This window comes from Lontra canadensis, unplaced genomic scaffold (genome assembly GCF_010015895.1).
Source record: "Lontra canadensis isolate GAN:19392208 unplaced genomic scaffold, GSC_riverotter_1.0 scaffold171, whole genome shotgun sequence".
NCBI lineage: Eukaryota > Metazoa > Chordata > Mammalia > Carnivora > Mustelidae > Lontra > Lontra canadensis.
In genome coordinates, this window is record NW_022631165.1 from 1,962,098 (window position 1) to 1,979,886 (window position 17,789).

The 17,789-nt window shown below is 60.7% G+C and overlaps 2 protein-coding genes across 2 annotated transcripts; both read left to right on the forward strand.

The window, feature by feature from the left end:
- Positions 1-1,386: 1,386 nt before the first annotated feature.
- ATP6V0C (ATPase H+ transporting V0 subunit c) lies at positions 1,387-6,794 on the forward strand. Its single transcript, XM_032846006.1, has 3 exons — positions 1,387-1,626; positions 5,714-5,897; positions 6,040-6,794. The coding sequence occupies exons 1-3, from the start codon at positions 1,548-1,550 to the stop codon at positions 6,242-6,244; spliced, it is 468 nt and encodes a 155-aa protein (XP_032701897.1). The 5' UTR covers positions 1,387-1,547; the 3' UTR covers positions 6,245-6,794.
- A 147-nt stretch (positions 6,795-6,941) lies between these two features.
- Positions 6,942-16,465, forward strand: AMDHD2 (amidohydrolase domain containing 2). The gene is made up of 11 exons (XM_032846024.1): positions 6,942-7,119; positions 7,400-7,536; positions 7,619-7,758; positions 13,445-13,499; positions 13,676-13,888; positions 13,972-14,060; positions 14,141-14,285; positions 14,359-14,466; positions 14,620-14,688; positions 15,671-15,772; positions 16,222-16,465. The coding sequence occupies exons 1-11, from the start codon at positions 7,037-7,039 to the stop codon at positions 16,308-16,310; spliced, it is 1,230 nt and encodes a 409-aa protein (XP_032701915.1). The 5' UTR covers positions 6,942-7,036; the 3' UTR covers positions 16,311-16,465.
- Positions 16,466-17,789: the final 1,324 nt, after the last annotated feature.

A 17,789-nucleotide genomic window follows, 5' to 3' on the forward strand; every position in this document is an offset into this window, starting at 1 on the left:
GGAGGGCAGGTGAGGTGGAGACTCTGAGTGAAGGTTTCTCTTCTCAGAAGTCAGAGTCTGGGACAAGGAAGAGGGCGGTGGAGGAAGGTGAGGAGGCCTCTAGTGGTATGGCAGCCTCCTCCCTTTTAAAACAGGACAGACCAGACACCCGTGGGCTGCCAGTTCCGAAGATGCAAGACCTGGCCTGGCCAAGGGGAGGAGGACAGAAGGAGGTTCCTGTGCAAGGTTGGGCTGAGACCAGCAGGAGGGCTAGGCCAGGGGTCGTTTCCCTACTGCCCACGTGGAGAAGGCTGCCACGCAGGACATTTAGGGAGAGGGCTAGGAGCTCAAGGGAGCCAAGGACCAGTCCTCAAAGGCAGGGGACAAAAGGGCAAAGGGAACCAGAGCTGGTGGATAGAGATAAGGCAGCCAGTCTGGGTGCCGGTAACCCCTCAGGGGATCAGCAGGATGGTTTCAGCCCCAGGCCAAGCTGCGTGCTGGGCTGGGAGGGAACCACTGGCCGTTCTTGAAATCCGCCTTGCAGGTGCCGGCTTTGTATGAGCAAAGGCTGGAGGAAATGGGTCCCAGAACATGCAGAAATCTGGGGAAGCATCCACAGGTCGCCGCATGGACAGGGCTTCAAACCAGTCACGCTTTACACCTTGAGGGGCAGAAACAGCTCCCCAGCTGAAGTGTGGCTCCCCGATGCAAGGGAAGGGACAGATGCAGGGTAGGGGGCTCCTTTTCTCAGAAGCCAGAAGACAGCTAGAGCTAGGGGGTCTGTGTCTGGAGGGGACTGAGGACAGAGTAGGGGTGGTGCGACCCCGGGGGCCCAGGAGGGCAGCAAGTAGAGGCCTGGACCTCACAGGTGGGTGAGGGCTTTCCTAGGGGCTGGAGCAGAACTGGCCGGCGTCCTGGACTTGGGATTTCGGCTCCGTCTGCTCGAACCCTCGGAGCGCTCCAGAATATATGAAGACGTCCAAGGGACACCTCGGTCCCGGGTCCCTGAGGGAAGGCCGTGAGAAGCCCGCAGCCAACTCCACGCGGCGAACATAAGGTAAGGAAAGCCGCACTCGGCAGCCAACACCAGCCTGCGCCGCGCAGCCGCAGAGGAGGCGGGGCACCCAGGCCCCGCCTCGTATGCTAATACAGAGGCCCACCGCCCCGCCCCCGCTCGCGAGTCGGACGGGCCCAACGCCACGGGGTGTGAGAGGCTACCAGCGCCCGGCCCCGCATCCGCGGAGGCCGAGATGGAGCGGAATCCCTGGTCTGGGTCGTTCGGGCGGCGGTACAGTGCAGGAGCGGCCAGAGGACCACTAGGGCGTCCTCAAGCCGTGGCGCCCCCCGCAGGCGCGAAGTGGTATGGCCCGCAGGGGCGGGGCCCGGGTCATGTGACGAGGCCGCGGCCGCCATTTTGTTCTGCGGTGCTGGTATTTAGAGCGCAGCGGCTGACGGGCCGGGTCGCCTTCGCAGCCGCCTGACTGCTCCACTCGTGCTCGCTCGCCGTGCCCGGCCCGTCCTCGCCCCCGCCTCGGCCTGCTGAGCTCGCCCTCTCCCCACCCGCAGACATGTCCGAGGCCAAGAGCGGCCCCGAGTACGCCTCCTTTTTCGCGGTCATGGGCGCCTCGGCCGCCATGGTCTTCAGCGGTGAGCGCCGCGGCAGGAGGGACCCGGGAGGCTGGGGGGTCCGGGGCGCTCGGGGCTCGTGCTCGCATCTCCCCAGGGTTCGGGGTGTGACGTCACGCTGACGTAATTCCGATCTGTTGGGGGGTCCCGGGACTCACGTGACAGCGGGCGGGGGTCGGGGCCCCGGGGACTGCAGAGCGCAGGGCCTGCGGGCTGGGCTGGGGTGCGGGTCCCAGGGATCTCCCGGGGATCGGTAGCCGGCAGCCCTGCCCCTGTCGGTGTAGGTGCGGGGGTGGGGCGGCGGCGCCGCTGCCATCTTAGCCCTAGGAGAGGCGGGAGGGAGGCTGGGGTGGGGGCGCGCGGTCCCGCGCCTGCTCCACACCCCCCCCAATCCTGCGGGCAGGTGTGACATCACACCTAGGAGAGCTCCCTCGACGCGGGGCCGGCCTTGTTCGGCGGAGGTGGGGGCAGGGGATGGACGAGGTCCTGGCTCCCCCCTCCAAGGTACACAGCCCTGGCCCTTATGGCCCTTTTGGCGACCCGCACCCTCCCACCCCCCGGCGGGCGTCAAGTGGGTCTGCACCCAGAGGCAGACGCTTCTAGTTAGGGCCTGTCACTGTTTCCCAGTAGTCCTGCGGGGCGTGTGGACTGCTCGGGAAAACTGGGCTGAGGGGTTGGTCCTGAGAGCTGGCCCGAACCCAGAGGTGGGATTGTGTGGAATGGGGTGGGGGTCTGAACAGGCTCCGGCCAAGGGTGGGTGTCTGGGAGGCAGGCCAGCAACACCCGGTGTGTGTGCGCCCACTTTCCAAGAGTGTCCCTCTGGGCGATTGAGCGAGGGTGGCTGAAGCGGCAGCGTTGAGGCGATTGGGCCTTTGTCTTCGGAAGGAAGAGTGTTGTAGATTAGGCCCCAGTGAATGAATGAAAGGATGCGTGACTTCCCTTTCCGAGGCCCCAAATTGGGGAGGGCTCCTCTAGGTAAAGAGAAGGGCTTTCCAGGTTCTTGGTAGCACCCCTTCTTTTGAACTTGGGTCTTGACGGCCATGGACTGTTGAATTCAGTGAAAACTGGCCTATCTGGGAGAAAGGCACGTGGGCCAGGCCCAGGAATGTGGGACCCAGGAAGGTTAGTCCTTCCGCTGCAACCCTGTGGACTGGTCTGACCTGGTCTCCTCTGGGCCTTCTTGGGCAGGTCTGGTTTTTGGTTTTGATGACTCCGCCTTGCCCCACCTTACCTGGTGGACTGGGGAGGCTCCCTGTGCAAGAAGGGGGAGGGTTTGAACTCCAAACAGTCTCTGCTGACTGTAAACACTTGGGGGGTAGGGGCCTGGGGACTCTGCTCCCTCCTCGGCCTCCCTCTGCCTGGGCCTGTCGGCCAGTCATGAGTTGCTGAGTATGCCCTGCCCTGCCCTTCCCATCACGTGCAAGTAAGGGGTCATTTGTGGTGGGAGAAGTGGTCTGGACTTCCCCTTCCCTCTCAGGCACCGCCTGCTCTTTCCACATCTGCAGGGGCTGCCTACTTTCCAGCACTTCTGAGCGGGCTGCTGTGACCCCCTCCCCCAGCCTTTTCTGCTCTTTGCCTCCAGAATGCCTTCCGAGGTTCTGCTTTGCCTGGCCACCTGTGGGTTACTTGTGGCTGTCATTCATTCATCCAGCAGATCTTAATTGGGCTCCTTCTGTGTGCCCGGCACGGAGGAACATCAGTGAAGGACAGGATGTTCCCGCCCCAGAATTCCTTGAGTTCGGGCTGTCGTTGCCTGTTCCTGAAGCTCTGAGTTTGCCCCCAGCCCTTTATCTGTACCCAGCTCCTGGCCTGCCTCCAGTCACCAGGTACATCTCTTCCTCTCCTAGAACCTGATACTCTCAGATGGAGCCTGACCCAAAAGCAGGTCTCTGGAAGTTACTGAGAACCAGGTATCCGTGGTCTAAGGTTTTTTTGGTTGCCCCGGGCCCCTGAGGATGGGTGCTGCCTGCTCCGGTGTGCCCAGTCTCCCTCCCTGCTTCCCCTTTTTTTCTTGTGACAAAAGTCCTGTCGATTCTTTCTTCATCGGGTCTTCCACAGGCCGTTGGTTGCTCCTTTTCCGTAATCTCTCTGACTTCCTCCCTCCCGGCAGGCACCCTGCCTCTGGTGCTTTGTTCCTGGAACGGCCTCCTGATCGCACGCTTTTCTGTCCTCTGCTCGGTCTGGGACCTTGTAGGGCTTGTCTCCAGAGCTTGCACTCAGGGCCTGGCCTTTGTGGACACCTGCTGCTGCCCAGGCCAGGCTGCTTTTTCCCTCGTGGTCAGCCCTGTTTTCTTCCCTTTGTTCATCTTGTTGCCTCCCCACCTCCAGCCACACGCTCTTCTGCCACCTCCTGGAGAAGAGCCCCGCTCACTTTCCACGTCTGGCAGAGTCCTGCTCCTGGGATGCTGACTTCCCAGTAATCGGCTTCCCACTCAGTGCCACACATCTCCTGTGCTCTCCACTTGAGGAACGGGCCATGGCGCTGGCCATGTGCACGCATGTGATGCAGCCTGATGGGGTGCTGGGCCTGCAGTAGGAGCCCCCAAAATGCACTGCGACCAGGAGAGTTCCGGAAAAGCTTCATGAAGACCAGCCCTGAGCCGGGGGTTGATAGTGCCGAATGCCCAGGCCTGGTGGTGTTGGGTGCCTTTGGGACCGAGTGGCAGAGGCAGTATAGGTCCCTCTGCTCCCACCCCTGCCTCTTTCCTCTTTCTGGTAGCTCCCAGCCTGGTGCCATGTTGGTGGATGTCTCCGTTCATGTCGTCTGCAGTCCTTTTTGCTCACTCCTACCTCTACCCAACGTCATTTTCTCTATGGAGCCCTTCCCCAGACACCTCCCCCCCCACCGGCCTCCCCACTCTCCTAGAACATGCGTGGAGGTGCCATGTGTGTCCTCACCTGGCTTGGAGCCCTGGGAAGCTAGAGCTCCTTGGACCTCCTCACTGCTCAGTGATGAGCATAGAGAGTAGACCTTTTTTTGTGGCCCAAACAGATGAATAAAACATGCAGAAAAATGGTTGGGATTGTCCTGGTCTTTTCCACCTCTGAGCCATGTTAAGCTCTGCTCAGGCAGTGCGGTGAGACCCTGGGAGACCCTGCGGGCCCCCCTGTAGCTCTGTTCTGTGCAAAAGTTACTCTAGACTTTGAGGCCAGGAGAAGGGAACTTTGAAGACGGTAGCACCCCCTACCAAGCAAGAGGCAGGAGGAACAGCATCAGAGGAGACAGGCCACCCCAGAGTTTCCCCCCACTCCCATTACTGGAGGCGCGCAAGGCCTCTGCATGCAGGGCTGCTTCTGGGAGGTCTGCCAAGGGCTCATGGTCTGCCTGGGTGGTGGCTCCCTGTGCCCTGTCCTCTCCTTGGCTCGCCCTTTTTACTCTGGTTCTTTAAAGAGATTCTTCCCAAACTCCAGGGTTCGGGCCTGCTGTGTGGCTGAGAAGGCACTCGGCCTGTTGACAACAGATGCTAGCCCTCCTGGAGAGCTGGGAGCGGTGGGGAGTGCGGGACGCTGTGGCCTGAGCCAGGACTTGCCAGGCCAGCTTTCCCTGACCCTGTGGTCAGGCCCTGTGTGTAGTGAGAGGGTCTTCCAGCGTGTTGTCCCTGGCTGGAGCCCCAAGGCAGGCAGGCTGAGTCTGGCCTGCTGGGCTGCTGAGATGTAACCACCTCGTGCTTTGTCAGGCCATTTCGGACCTGAATGTCCATGACTCCAGGCAGTAAAAAGGTGTCCGGAATCTTCAGCAAGTCTTAAGTGGCACAGTTGCCCATTTCTCCGTGTGACGGGGCTGCTGGACCTGTCGCAGCTCCACCTTGGAGGCTGTGGGCAGCTGCATGGAGGCTCCCTGGCAGGTGGGGCCTACGTTTCACAGCAGAGCAGCTGCGCAGATAGGGGACAGCCACAGGGGCCTCTGGTGAAGGAAGGAGCTATCTGGATTCCTTGTGTGCCCGGTGGGGGCTCTTGCCCCTGAGGGCCACCTCCCACACCTGGCTGGGTGCCAAATTCATGTCCCCGTTGTGCTAACTTAGGGTGTCCCTCAGCCATGCCAGAGCTACTCCCAGGGACCTGACCCCAAGTACTCTGAGCTGACCTGGCTTCCCCGCTCTCCGCACAGCCCTGGGTGCCGCCTATGGCACAGCCAAGAGTGGCACCGGCATCGCAGCCATGTCCGTCATGCGGCCAGAACTGATCATGAAGTCCATCATCCCAGTGGTCATGGCCGGTATCATCGCCATCTACGGGCTGGTGGTGGCAGTCCTCATCGCTAATTCCCTGAATGATGGCATCAGCCTCTACAAGTGAGTGCTGGCTCCCTCCCCGCCTGTGCTGCCCTGCCTGGGGTCAGGCCATCGCATGGGGTCAGGAGGGCCAAGGAAGGGGGCGTGGGGCGGTGGTTTCCCCCGCAGGCTGCTAACATTTCTCCCGTGTCCTCTCCCCCAGGAGTTTCCTCCAGCTGGGTGCTGGCCTGAGCGTGGGGCTGAGCGGGCTGGCAGCCGGCTTTGCCATCGGCATCGTGGGGGACGCCGGCGTGCGCGGCACGGCCCAGCAGCCCCGGCTCTTTGTGGGTATGATCCTGATCCTCATCTTCGCCGAGGTGCTCGGCCTCTACGGTCTCATCGTTGCCCTGATCCTCTCCACAAAGTAGCCCCTCTCCGAGCACACCAGCCACAGAATAGGATGTAAAGACCATCCCCGCATTCCAAGATGAACAGCCTGACACGCACGCACGGGGCAGCTGCCCCCCCAGTAGTTGGTCTTGTAAATGCGCAGTGTCCTAGTGCCCATCGTCTGTCCCCCCGGCCTTGCCCCGCCTGCCCCGTGCCGTGGACGTCTGGGCCCACTCATTACCCATCCAGGCCCCCGACCAGTGAGGACGCAGGCCTCTGCCGCCCCCACTCATCTACCCTAGAGTGCTCTGTGTATAAGGATGAATTAGAGTTGTCATTTTCTCTTCACTGGATGTTCATTATTTATAAAGATTTGACCTGTTCATACGTCTGTGGAGCAGCCCTCCGTCTCCCAGCTATATAGTAACCTTAGGTAGTGTTGCGTTGTGGGGTTACCGTTTGCTCTGAGACTCGTTGGATGGAACCAGCCTTCCCCAGCCCCGGCTGCCGGGGCCGCGGGGCCAGAGCGCTGGGCCTGCCAGGCCCGGAGCCGAGCCATGTCCAATAAAGTTCTCGGTTGTGACTGGACGCCTGTGTGGACCGCTTGTGTGGGCCCCGGGCTGGTGGGGGGAGGGCGGGATGGAGGCGGGACCGGAGACGAGGGGCGCCGGTCACGTGGGCGTGTTGGTCACGTGACCAGTCTCAGTCAGCTGAGGGTCACGTGGGTGGAGGCCGGGCTCCGCGGCCTGCAGTCGGCCGGGTGCGCGGGGAGCGGGTTCCGCTGCGGGGCTCCGGGCGCCGCCCGCTCGGTTGGGCTCGGGTGGCTCACGATGCGCGGCGGGCAGGACGAGGCGCGGGCCCCGGTGCTCCAGTTCACCAACTGCCGCATCCTGCGAGGCCGGTCGCTGCTCAGGTGGGGCCCAGGGCCCGGGAGCTGCTTGGGTGAGGCCCAGGGCCGGTGGGGCTCGGGATCGGGAGCCGCTCAGAGGTGGGGTGCGGGACCGGGAGCCGCTCAGAGGTGGGGTGCGGGACCGGGAGCTGCTTAGAGGTGGGGTGCGGGACCGGGAGCTCTTGGGCGCGCGGCCGGGCGCTGCTAGGGTGCGGGGCTCAGGGCCGTTCGGTGTTCGCGTGGGCCGCAGGGTGCGTGCCGGGTAGGCGATCTTAGTCCTCGCCTCGCCTGGCTCTGGCCACAGGGAGGATTTGTGGGTGCGCGAAGGCCGCATTCTGGACCCCGAGAAACTGTTCTTTGAAGAGCGGCGAGTGGCGGATGAGCAGCGGGACTGCGGGGGCTGCATCCTGGCGCCCGGCTTCATCGACGTGCAGATCAACGGTGCGGCCTGGGGCTCGGGGGTGGGTGGCGACCCAGAAGAAGTGGTCTGGGCGCTGTGCGACCTTCCTCTGTGTGGCCCTAGGTGGATTTGGCGTTGACTTCTCTCAGGCCTCGGAGGACGTGGGCTCGGGGGTCGCCCTGGTGGCCCGGAGGATCTTGTCGCACGGAGTCACCTCCTTCTGCCCCACCTTGGTCACCTCACCACCTGAGGTTTATCACAAGGTGAGGTCCGGCTCCCAGTCTGGAGGAACGGGGCCTCCGGAAGCAGCCCCGCCATGTGTTTCAAATGCGTGATCCCACAGACCCCTCTTAGCCTAGCATTTGGCCTCACCTGCTGGCCTCCTTCCACGGGGTGGGGGAGGGGGGCTAGGGTCCTGCCCCTAGGCTTTCTCATTCGGTCGTTCCCCCACCGGCAGAGTGTCCCTGTCTCTGCAGCTGTCCCCTAGGCCTTCACTTGTGCTGCCCCGGTGTCCTCCCCAGCCACATGTCCTTTCCACTCTGCCCTCTGGCTGCCTCTGGGCTCCAATGGGTTCATTGCGGGGACTTCTGATTGCAGCACCTGTAGCTGCTGGTCAGGTTTATCCCCTCCCCCCGCAACCTGTCTGCTCTGTGACTCCAACTGGATGTGCTTTCCAGAAAGAAGCTTCACTGTCTGCCCAGCTACCCTAGTCCGTCCTCTCTGCTGCTCTCATCTACCCCGACACCCCTCACTCCTTTCTCTTTGCCCGTTCCCATGAAATGGTGTTTATTTCCGCGCGGGTTCTCTGGTTTTATTCTTTACCTTATTTTATTGTCGGTGTTCTCTCTGCGGGCACGAATGTTCCTTCTTCCCGAGCTCTTGGAGAACAGAGTGTGTTCCTTGTGTCTCTGGACTGCTTGAAGCTTAACGAGTTTTGAAAAGCGTGGCTGTTCCGTTACTGGAGTTGAGTTTAGGGAGGGGGCAGTTCTGCTGTGATCCCTCCTGTTCATTCCGGTGTGGTGGTTTTCTCCAGAACGGGCTCCTTGCTGTGATGATGGGTCACATTGCCCATCGTGGGGTCCCTCCTGGGTGTGTGGGCCCAGAGTCCTAGCTGGGTGTTGGGGGAGGTCGGGTGTGGGCTTTGGGCCTCTTAAATTCATCTGTCAGCTGGGGACACGAGACAGCCTTTACTTTTTTCTGATTCTGTTTCTTCGAGTCTAAGTTGAGAATGACGGCCGTGTCTGTGTGTTGGGGTTAGGGCACTCAACACTGGGTGTGGTCTGTAGTAAGCCGTTGGTACACTGGCAGCTGTGGATATCTTTCTGGAAGTTTCCCTAGGCCTCCCATCCCAGAGTCAGAGGTTACAGGCTAAGCTCCGTGTGGTTCCTCATTTTCTCTCCTGGTCATCAGTCTGCGCTTTCCTCGGCTTGGAGCTGAGGAAGGTGCCCACCTTATTGCCTCTGTGTTCTTTGTCCTCCCCCTTCCTGGGCCTCACCAGTGAGGCTCAGTGACAGTTCCCTACTCTCCCAGCTGCTGTCCCTGCTCCAGGTCCTGCCACAAAGGCCTTCAGGAGGTGCAGGACTCAGCTCACTCCCCCGTCCCCTCCCCTTTTGTGCTCAGTGTGAACACCAGCCTTCTGAGCATTCCCTCCCTACCTGCCCGGGCCTCTGTCTTTTCCCTAGGCACATTCCAGACATTCTAGGCAGTTCTTTCTCCTGTCTCCAAGCCCTCTACCTGGAAGGGCTTTGTCGTGTTCTGTGTGTTGCTTCTTCTTTGGCTCTACTTTCTGGTCACACACCAGCCACGCTTTCCACAGCACATCTAACCCTTGCCACACAGATGATGAGGTGGTCTTCTACAGGACAAGGGGCTTCTGGACATGGGGACTTCTAGCTTATGTTGTCTTGCTAGAACGTGTTACCTACCATAAACGATTGCAGGTTGAAGGCCTTAGCAGAAACTAGAGTTTTGATGGGCATGAATGTAAAAATTTGATTCCAATATCGTCTTAGAAACTACAGGACTGTTCCCTGGGATAACCTCCCACCCCCCACTAGCTCACACTGGGCAGAACTGGATTGCTCCTTTGTCAGAAGTTACCCAGATCTTTTGTCATCATGTTCTGGGCCCTTGAGACCATGTGGTCCTTTTCTGGGGTCTCCTCTAGCTTTATGCTTTGATACTCTTCCAGGAGGAAGATCTGTTTGTGTCCTTCTCGGCTTCAAGTCCATCATACGCTTCACCGAGATCTAGTACCTTCTTGTTGGCAGGCAGACCTTTGCCTTTGGCCTCACACGCCCTCTATCCTTTGACCTTTCCCTCTGCTTTCCTGTCTGGAACATGCTTTATTTTCTCTACCTCTACCCTGTCGTTTATGCTGTTCTCCCCACTTAACGTACCCTAGTTTTCCTTGTGAGACTTTGTTTTGTTTTGAAAGGTGAAGTAAATCCTGAGTGTCTTGTTAGGACTTCAAGTTCTGAATCTGAGACTTGGGGGTTAGGGGGGTGGGGGTGGCGCCCGTGAATCCAGGTGGGGAGAGCAGCCAGCAACGGGCACAGCATTGCGCAGGTCCCCTCTTTCCTGTGTGTCATTCCCGGGGGAGACTCTCTGCAAAACCCCCTAGAATGTCCCACACAGTGTCCCCCCTACAAAGACAGGCTTCACCCACAATCCCATCCTCCCCTTGGGTTGAAGTACTCCCTTCACCCCTCCTCTCACAAGAACCTTGTGTCTGGTGCTGAGCTCCCTTGGAGGACTTAGGAGAAGAGGACAGAACCTGACACTCATCACAACGGTCTCCTGGTGGAATGTGGATGACAGGCTTCGTGCTGTCCCATATAGAGACAGGCAGGTTGAAAGCAGGGGGTCTAGAGGACGTGTCCCAGAACTGCCCAGCCTCTGACGTGCATGCCCACCTGTTCCAGGGGGAAAGAGATCTGTTCTGGAAAAACTCAACCGTTACCTTCTTTATTTTATTTTATTTTATTTTATTTTATTTTATTTTATTTTATTTTATTTATTTATTTGACAGAGTTCACAAGTAGGCAGAGAGGCAGGTAGAGAGAGAGGGGGGATGCAGGCTCCCTGCTGAGCAGAGAGCTGGATGTGGGGCTCGATCCCAAGACCCTGAGATCATGACCTGAGCCGAAGGCAGAGGCTTTAACCCACTGAACCACCCAGGCGCCCCTACCTTCTTTTTTCTAATCTTCAGTGAACTTAGACCTATCCGTGGCTGGTTAGGAGAGCTAGCAGCCCTTTGCCCCCATGGACTCCCATCTAGAGACCGTCCCTTTCAGCTCCAGATGCTTGGAATTTGCTCTCCTGTCTCTAAGTCTGTGCTGGGACTCCTGCTTCACTTCTCTGTTTAGGGCCATGTGTCTGCTGCCCAGCTGAGGAGCAGAAGCCCCCATCCTCCCCACACAGCCGCCCGCTGCCTTGGGGAGGTCCGTATGCAGGACTAGGTGGGGCCTACTCCGTGCGTCCCATTTTCTTACCTGGCTGCTCTCCTTTCCTTGGAAGTTCTGCTCTTTGTTCCCTTAACTCGTGACTCAACTCCGGGCTTCCTGCCAGGAGCTCACTCTTCTTTTGGGACATCTGGACACGCCACGTGTCCCATCAGCGTTGCCTTCCTGCGGCAGCCTCTGGGACCTGTTTCCCAGCACTGGCTGCTGGCCTCCCTGGGCCGAGCTGTGCCGGCAGCTCCCATACTGTCACCGGAGGGGCTCTCCTAGCGTCTTTCCGCTGGGCGTCCATCCCCCATCCTGGGTCTTCTTCTTTGCTGGTTTTTGCCTTCGCTCTGGAGCACATCTCCCTGCTTCCTCTGAAGGAAGGGGTCATGGGAGGTCAAGTTTTCGAGATCTTGAAGGCCTGAGAATGTTTTTACTCTTTCTTTTTAAGTTTGATTTATTTTATTTTATTTTATTTTTTAAAGATTTTATTTATTTAAATGACAGAGAGAGAGATTACAAGTAGGCAGAGGCAGGCAGAGAGAGGGGGGAGGAAGCAGGCTCCCTGCTGAGCAGAGAGCCCGATGTGGGGCTCGATCCCAGGATCCTGGGATCATGACCTGAGCTGAAGGCAGAGGTTTTAACCCACTGAGCCACCCAGGGTGTCCCGAGTTTGATTTATTTTAGAGAGAGAGCCCACGACGGAGGGAGAGGGAAACAATTCCAGGCAGACTCTCTGGTGAGCGTGGAGCCCGACACGGGGCTCGATCTCACGCCCTCAACACCAGGACTTGAGCCGAAATCAAGAATCAGACGCTCAACCGACGGGGCCCCCCAGGTCCCCCTGTTTTTACTGTCTTGATTGGGGAACGATTCTGTGTTAGAAGTGACTTTGCCTTAGAATTTTAAAAGCATTGCTATATTGTTTTCTAACTGCCAAGGTGGCTCTTGAGAAGTCAGAAGCCGCCCGACCTCTGATACTTGGTGTGTGACCGAGTTCTTCATCTGGAGGCTTGTGGAACCTTCCCTTTGGCCCTGGGTTCTGAAGCCTGAGGGGGACACGGGCGGGGCCCGGAGGGAGGTCATCCGTGGTGCTGGCCTGCAGCACAGCCTGGCTGTCTCAATCTGGTTTTCGGTTTTGTTTGCTTGTCTTGAATAACTTCTGTGTGACTTTCTGCCCCGTTTCTCTGTCGTCTCCTCCTGGGCGCCATTATTCCCCTGCTGGGCCTCCTGGATGGGTTCTCTCGTTCTTCCTCTGACTCTGCTTTCGGGCTGTTTGTTCCCTTGTTCTCCTGCCGTCCTTCTCTTGGGTTCAGTTACCGGCTGTTTGAGGTCAGGCTCCAGCGGGCTGCTGGGAGTCTCAGGCCTGCAGAGGCTCCACGGAGGCCCCCTTCGTCGAGGTCCCTGGTCAGCGAGGACAGGCCTCGCTGGCTCCATGCTGACCATGTTAAGAACATGAACTTGCACTTAACTGCAGGGTGTGCGCACCTCGATCCACCTCCCATCTGGACACCTTCCGGTTTGTTCCAGCTGCTTGCCGGGCACCTTCGGGACATAGCTGCTCTTTGATGGCGTGTCTATTGTGGTCCCCCCACTTCTCAAGGTGCCAGGCGTGGCCAAGACTAAGGCAGTGGGGCCGCAGCGCGGCTTCTGTGTGCAGGGCGTGTCCCCTGCGTGCACCTGCCCGCCTCTGCCTGGCATCCGTTCCTCGGCCTCCCTGGACGGCTCTGCTCATCTCCTATCTTGCAGGTCACGCGAGGAGGTTTCAGCCTCCTCCGAGTCAATCCCTTTATCCTGCCCGGGATAGGGGAACTCCGGAGGTGGGCGTGTTTATCCGGCAGCTCAGCCTGGGGACTCTGCTGTCCTGCAGGGCTCTCTGTCCGCTTCCTTCTCCACGTTCCTTCGTGAGAGAGGTGTGGGTTGCGAGGCCCGGCTGCCTGTCTGGTCCTGAGATGGGTCATGTGAGCACCTGTTACACACGAGGGACCTTCCTGACGGCATTCAGCTGGGACGCGGCTTGTCCCAGCCTCCAGCCCCATCCGCACAGAGCTCCCCGGCCCCTGCTTCTGCGTGGAGCACACGCCCTCTTCCTGCTTCCAGCCATGCTTCTGGTTCTGCAGCTCAGGAGGCCAGGCCTGTCACCCTGTCCGGGTCCGGACCCTTTGAGCATGCCACCCACTGTGTCCCAGCTGCTGCCTGGTCGGGGGCCGCCTGGAGGGGCCAGGACCGTGGGGTGGCCCTCTGTCCATGTGCTTGCCCTCTGCGCAGGAGCTCCTTCCTCCTCTCCCGGTCATTGCAGGCAGCTGCTCTTGTGTCCTCCATGACTCCTCCCCGTCTAGACGGTTCTGAGTGCTGTGCTTTCCCTGACCACGGTTGGGGACCTTTGACTATCTTCTAATACCTGAGGGAAGGCCACTGGGGGCTGATCTCTGACCTTGGCTGGGATGTGACCTCTGGGCGCTGGGCCATAGGGGGCAGGGCTTTAACAGCTGGTTCCCCCCAGGTCCTTCCTCAGATCCCCGTGAAGAGTGGTGGTCCCCATGGGGCAGGGGTCCTCGGTGAGTGGCTGACCCCTCTCCCTGCCCCCACCCGGGGAGGCTCCTCAGGGACCTGTTGGCAGCCCCTCCCCCTCCAGAGGCCCAACTGGGGAGGGAGGTTGGGCAGGTGACAGGGGCTGGGGTGGGGGCTGTGTGGCAGGAGGCATGCTGGAGCCATCCGCCCCCCCTCCTCCCAGGGGTGCACCTGGAGGGCCCGTTCATCAGCCGGGAGAAGCGAGGTGCACACCCCGAAGCCCACCTGCGCTCCTTCGAGGCCAATGCATTCCACGACGTGCTGACCACCTATGGGGCCCTGGACAACGTCCGCATCGTGACGCTGGCCCCCGAGCTGGGCCGTAGCCGAGAGGTGATACGGGCCCTGGTGGCCCGGGGCATCTGTGTGTCCCTAGGTGAGGCGGGCCGCCTCCAGGTGTGTGTGCACATGGGGGGTCCTAGGCTGGGTATGTTGTTTGAGTCCTGGTCCCCCATGCAGGACACTCGGTGGCCGACCTGCAGGCCGCGGAGGAAGCTGTGCAGTGTGGGGCCACCTTCATCACCCACCTCTTCAATGCCATGCTGCCTGTGAGTCGTCCCCCAGGTTGGGGGGGGCGGGGACAGGGGCTCCTGCCCTCGCTCAGCTCATGCCTCCAATCCCTGCCCAGTTCCACCACCGTGACCCAGGAATCGTGGGGCTCCTGACCAGTGACCGGCTGCCACCAGGCCGCCACATCTTCTATGGGATGATCGCGGATGGCACGCATACCAACCCCGCGGCCCTGCGCATCGCCCACCGGGCCCATCCCCAGGGTGCGTGGCAGGGCGGGCTGGGGGCGGCGGGGAGTGTGCTGTGGGGCAGGTCTGAAGCCCCTTCCTCCCACAGGGCTGGTGCTGGTCACCGACGCCGTTCCTGCCCTGGGCTTGGGTGATGGCCGGCACACGCTGGGGCAGCAGGAGGTGGAAGTAGATGGACTGACAGCCTACGTGGCAGGTGAGCGACTTGCTTGTCCCTGCCGGCTGCCCTCATAAGAACAGGCCCTCAGCCTCTCGTGGGATATGGGCGTGCCCTGCCAGCACGCTGCCCACCCCCCACTGTGGCCTGGTGGTCTCTGGTCCCACAGAGCCTGCACTTTCTGTGTTCAAGGCACCAAGACACTGAGTGGCAGTATAGCTCCGATGGACGTGTGTGTCCGGCATTTCCTACAGGCCACAGGTCAGTGAGGCTGGTGTGGGGTAGGGGGTGTGTGTATGTATGTGTGTGGGTGGACGTGTGCGTGCGTGGAGGGTGGAAGCTACATTTGGGGGAGGTGGGAGGGAAGCACAGAGACCACCGGAGCCTCACACCCACAGCCGTCATCTGGCAGAGTTTCCTAGGGGACGAGCACTGGGAACGTGGCCGAGGTCCCCCTGCAGGGAGCTCCTGGGCGGGATAAGATGGTGGCAGGCAGATGGCTGGGACCCAGGGTGACGGCACTGAAGCTGTGGCACCCGACGGGAGAATGGAGCTCAGTTTACCCACAGTTTGGGCCTTGGTCTTGGACCCTCTGGGTTCGTGGGACTTCATGGGTCCACAGCTAGGGAGATGAAGTGTGAGGGGGTCAGAGCTGTGCTCTGGGCTTCTTAAGGGGGTGGGCCTGTTGCGGGGAAGGTGGGCAGGGGTGTCTGGTAGAGGCTGTGGTTGGCCAGGCCCTGAGGGATGCTTGGTAGTGCCCTGGGGCTGGGGTGGCATCTGGGGTGTCAGAGCTTGACATGCTGTTTCGAGCAGGGAGACAGGCCGGCAGCTGGGGGGGTGATGGGGGTGGCAGGAAGAGTGGGGTTTAGTCACATGGCCTCTTGAGGGGTAGCAGGGATAGAAAGGCAAGACCACGTGACTTCATCGATGCACAGGCTGCTCCTTCTTTATGGGGGTGCCCTTCTGGGACCCCAAAGGAGGGAGGGGCCTGCGGGCCTTTGGATCCAGAGCATCTGTTCAGGGGGAGGGGAGGCCGGATGGCCCGGGATGGGTGAGCAAGTGAGCAGGAGAAGAGTTCCCAGCAGCGCCCTTAGACCGGGGTGCGGTGGAGCCTCGTCACCCTGCTGCAGAACCCTGGCAGAACCCAGTTCCTAGGCCTTGCAGCTTTGGGGCTGTGGGCTGGGGCAGGGGCTGCCGGCAGAGCTGGGGCAGGCGTGGTCACCCAGTTGTGTCCCCTGAGCAGGCTGCAATGTGGAGTTGGCCCTGGAGGCTGCGTCCCTGCACCCCGCTCAGCTGCTGGGGCTGGAGAAGCGCAAGGGGACCCTGGACTTCGGGGCTGATGCAGGTCAGGGCCTGGTGTGGGCGCCTGGGCCTCTGAGGACTTGGGAGCTTCCGCAGTACTCGGGATGGTGGAGTACAGGGCAGGTGGAGGCTTCCCTGTGTCCAGGTGGCCTTGCCCACCACCACCTCCAGCCTGGGCCCCTTTTCCCATTAGGCCAGGCTTCCTGGCGAATGAGACGAGGCCTGGTGGGGGCTGCCTGGGCCTTTGTCCCATGTACCCCACCGCCAGGAATGCTGGCTCCCGGACCTTGGGCAGCCTGCGAGGGGTTGGGGTGCCCTACCCAAATTGTGTTGCCAGCTTCGGTTTCCCCACCAGCTCCTGGGTGGCTGTGGAAATGGGAACGGAGCTTCTCTCAGGGGTAATGAAACTCCTGGGAGCTGGGTGGGGATGGGGGTGCCTGCGCGTTCCCCTCCCCACCCCTGCCGCCTCCTCACCACACGCCTCTGACCCAGACTTCGTGGTGCTCGATGACTCTCTCCACGTGCGGGCCACCTACATCTCGGGCGAGTTGGTGTGGCAGGCGGAGGAGGCCAGGGAGTGACCGAGGACCACCGCCGGAAAGGACGCCCAGCCTTAGCCGGCCGCTGTCAGGGCCGAGCCGTGGAGGAGCTGGTCTCCAGGGAGCGAGTGGGCGCCCTGCCCCAGGTGGAGGCCTCCGCTCAGGAGGCAGCTGGATAAACACGCGCCCGGCAGGGACTTGTCTGGTCTCCGAGTGTTGCTTCAAAGCAGGGCGCCGTTGCCTTGGTGGCTCTCTGGGTGGGGGTGTTTGTGGCTCAGGGTTGGGAGTGGGAGTGGCTGGATTCTGGCTCATCCCAGCTCTGTGGGGGCCCCTCTCTGGCGCAGATGTGTCCGGGGCCTGCACACCCACAGGCAGAGGTGCTGCCTGGACGTGAGTGGAGGGTGAGAGGGGAAGCCCTTGGCTGTAGTTGAAAAGCAGGACAGGAAGGGGCCTGGGGACAGCGAGCGCACATAGCTTCAGAAGTTCACGTGTCAGGGGACCGAGGGAAGGGCTAATTCCTAGGATTCCAAACAAGGAGAGAACTGGTTGTGGAGCTGAGTTAGTAGTCTGGGCTGGGAGGGGCTGGGTTTAGGGGGGCTTTGAGTGGGCGGCGTGGAGGGCTCAGAAGGCTGCTGCGTGACAAAGTCCCAAGGACTCACTCTGCACCCATGAGTTGGGCGGCAAAGTCGGGGCCCGGGCCCATAGTGCCGGGTGTGGGCACAGTGCCAGGGGCTCCTCCCAGCCTTCAGGAGGAATCCATGCCAGCTTCAGGACCCCACTTTGCCTGGCGGTAAGTGCAGGAAGCAGTGGCCCAGGGCCCTTGAGCCCGAGCTGGCTGCTGCTCCTTGCCCAGCCCGCAGCCCCACCTCTTTGAGCCCTTGCAGTAATCAGGGCTTCACTTCTTTTGGCATTTTTTCTGAACAGCCCATTCTGACTCAGCTTCTGGGTTGACATGAAAGACCTGTTTGCACCGTGGTGGTTGCACAGCTTGGGGGGACCCTGCCTCGTGCTGGTGGGCAGGTTGGGCGTCACCAGTGTCCCGAGCCCTGCACCTGTTTGCCCGTTAGTGTCATCCCACAACTTTCCATGTCCCTTCGATCCTGGCAGTGGTGGCCCCACGTTGGGAGCGTGGGCTGTCGCATTCCCTGGGTAGGATAGCTTTGGGGAGCCATGCAGGTCCTGAGGACAGCCGTGACATGGCACTCAGAGGGCAGGGGTTGGTGTAGCCCCAGATCAGGGTTGACTTTCTCCCCCATTGTCTGCTGGGGTGGGCAGCCCCTTCCCTCTTTCTCATGGCTGCAGTCCTTGGAATAGGAAGTTGAAGGCGACTGTCCCAGGACACTGTGATATGTGGCTTGGCCACCATTCCCTTCCTCTGCCCCAGAGCCCTCTACAGGAAGTGTGTCCGGGTCCAAAGTGACCAAAAATGGCCACAGATCCCAGTTGTGTTTGAGGCTGAGCAGCTTGGGAAGAACCATCGCCATGAGGCAAGGGTCAGGAGATGCCTGTGGGGTGCAGGGA

Bases quoted from the DNA above. Each gene is read 5' to 3' on its own strand.
- ATP6V0C (XM_032846006.1), top strand. From the start codon at position 1,548: ATGTCCGAGGCCAAGAGCGGCCCCGAGTACGCCTCCTTTTTCGCGGTC. The intron at 1,627-5,713 runs GTGAGCGCCGCG...CTCTCCGCACAG, and splicing joins GGCCGCCATGGTCTTCAGCG to CCCTGGGTGCCGCCTATGGC. The intron at 5,898-6,039 runs GTGAGTGCTGGC...CCTCTCCCCCAG, and splicing joins GATGGCATCAGCCTCTACAA to GAGTTTCCTCCAGCTGGGTG.
- AMDHD2 (XM_032846024.1), top strand. From the start codon at position 7,037: ATGCGCGGCGGGCAGGACGAGGCGCGGGCCCCGGTGCTCCAGTTCACC. The intron at 14,467-14,619 runs GTGAGCGACTTG...TCTGTGTTCAAG, and splicing joins ACTGACAGCCTACGTGGCAG to GCACCAAGACACTGAGTGGC. The intron at 15,773-16,221 runs GTCAGGGCCTGG...CCTCTGACCCAG, and splicing joins GGACTTCGGGGCTGATGCAG to ACTTCGTGGTGCTCGATGAC.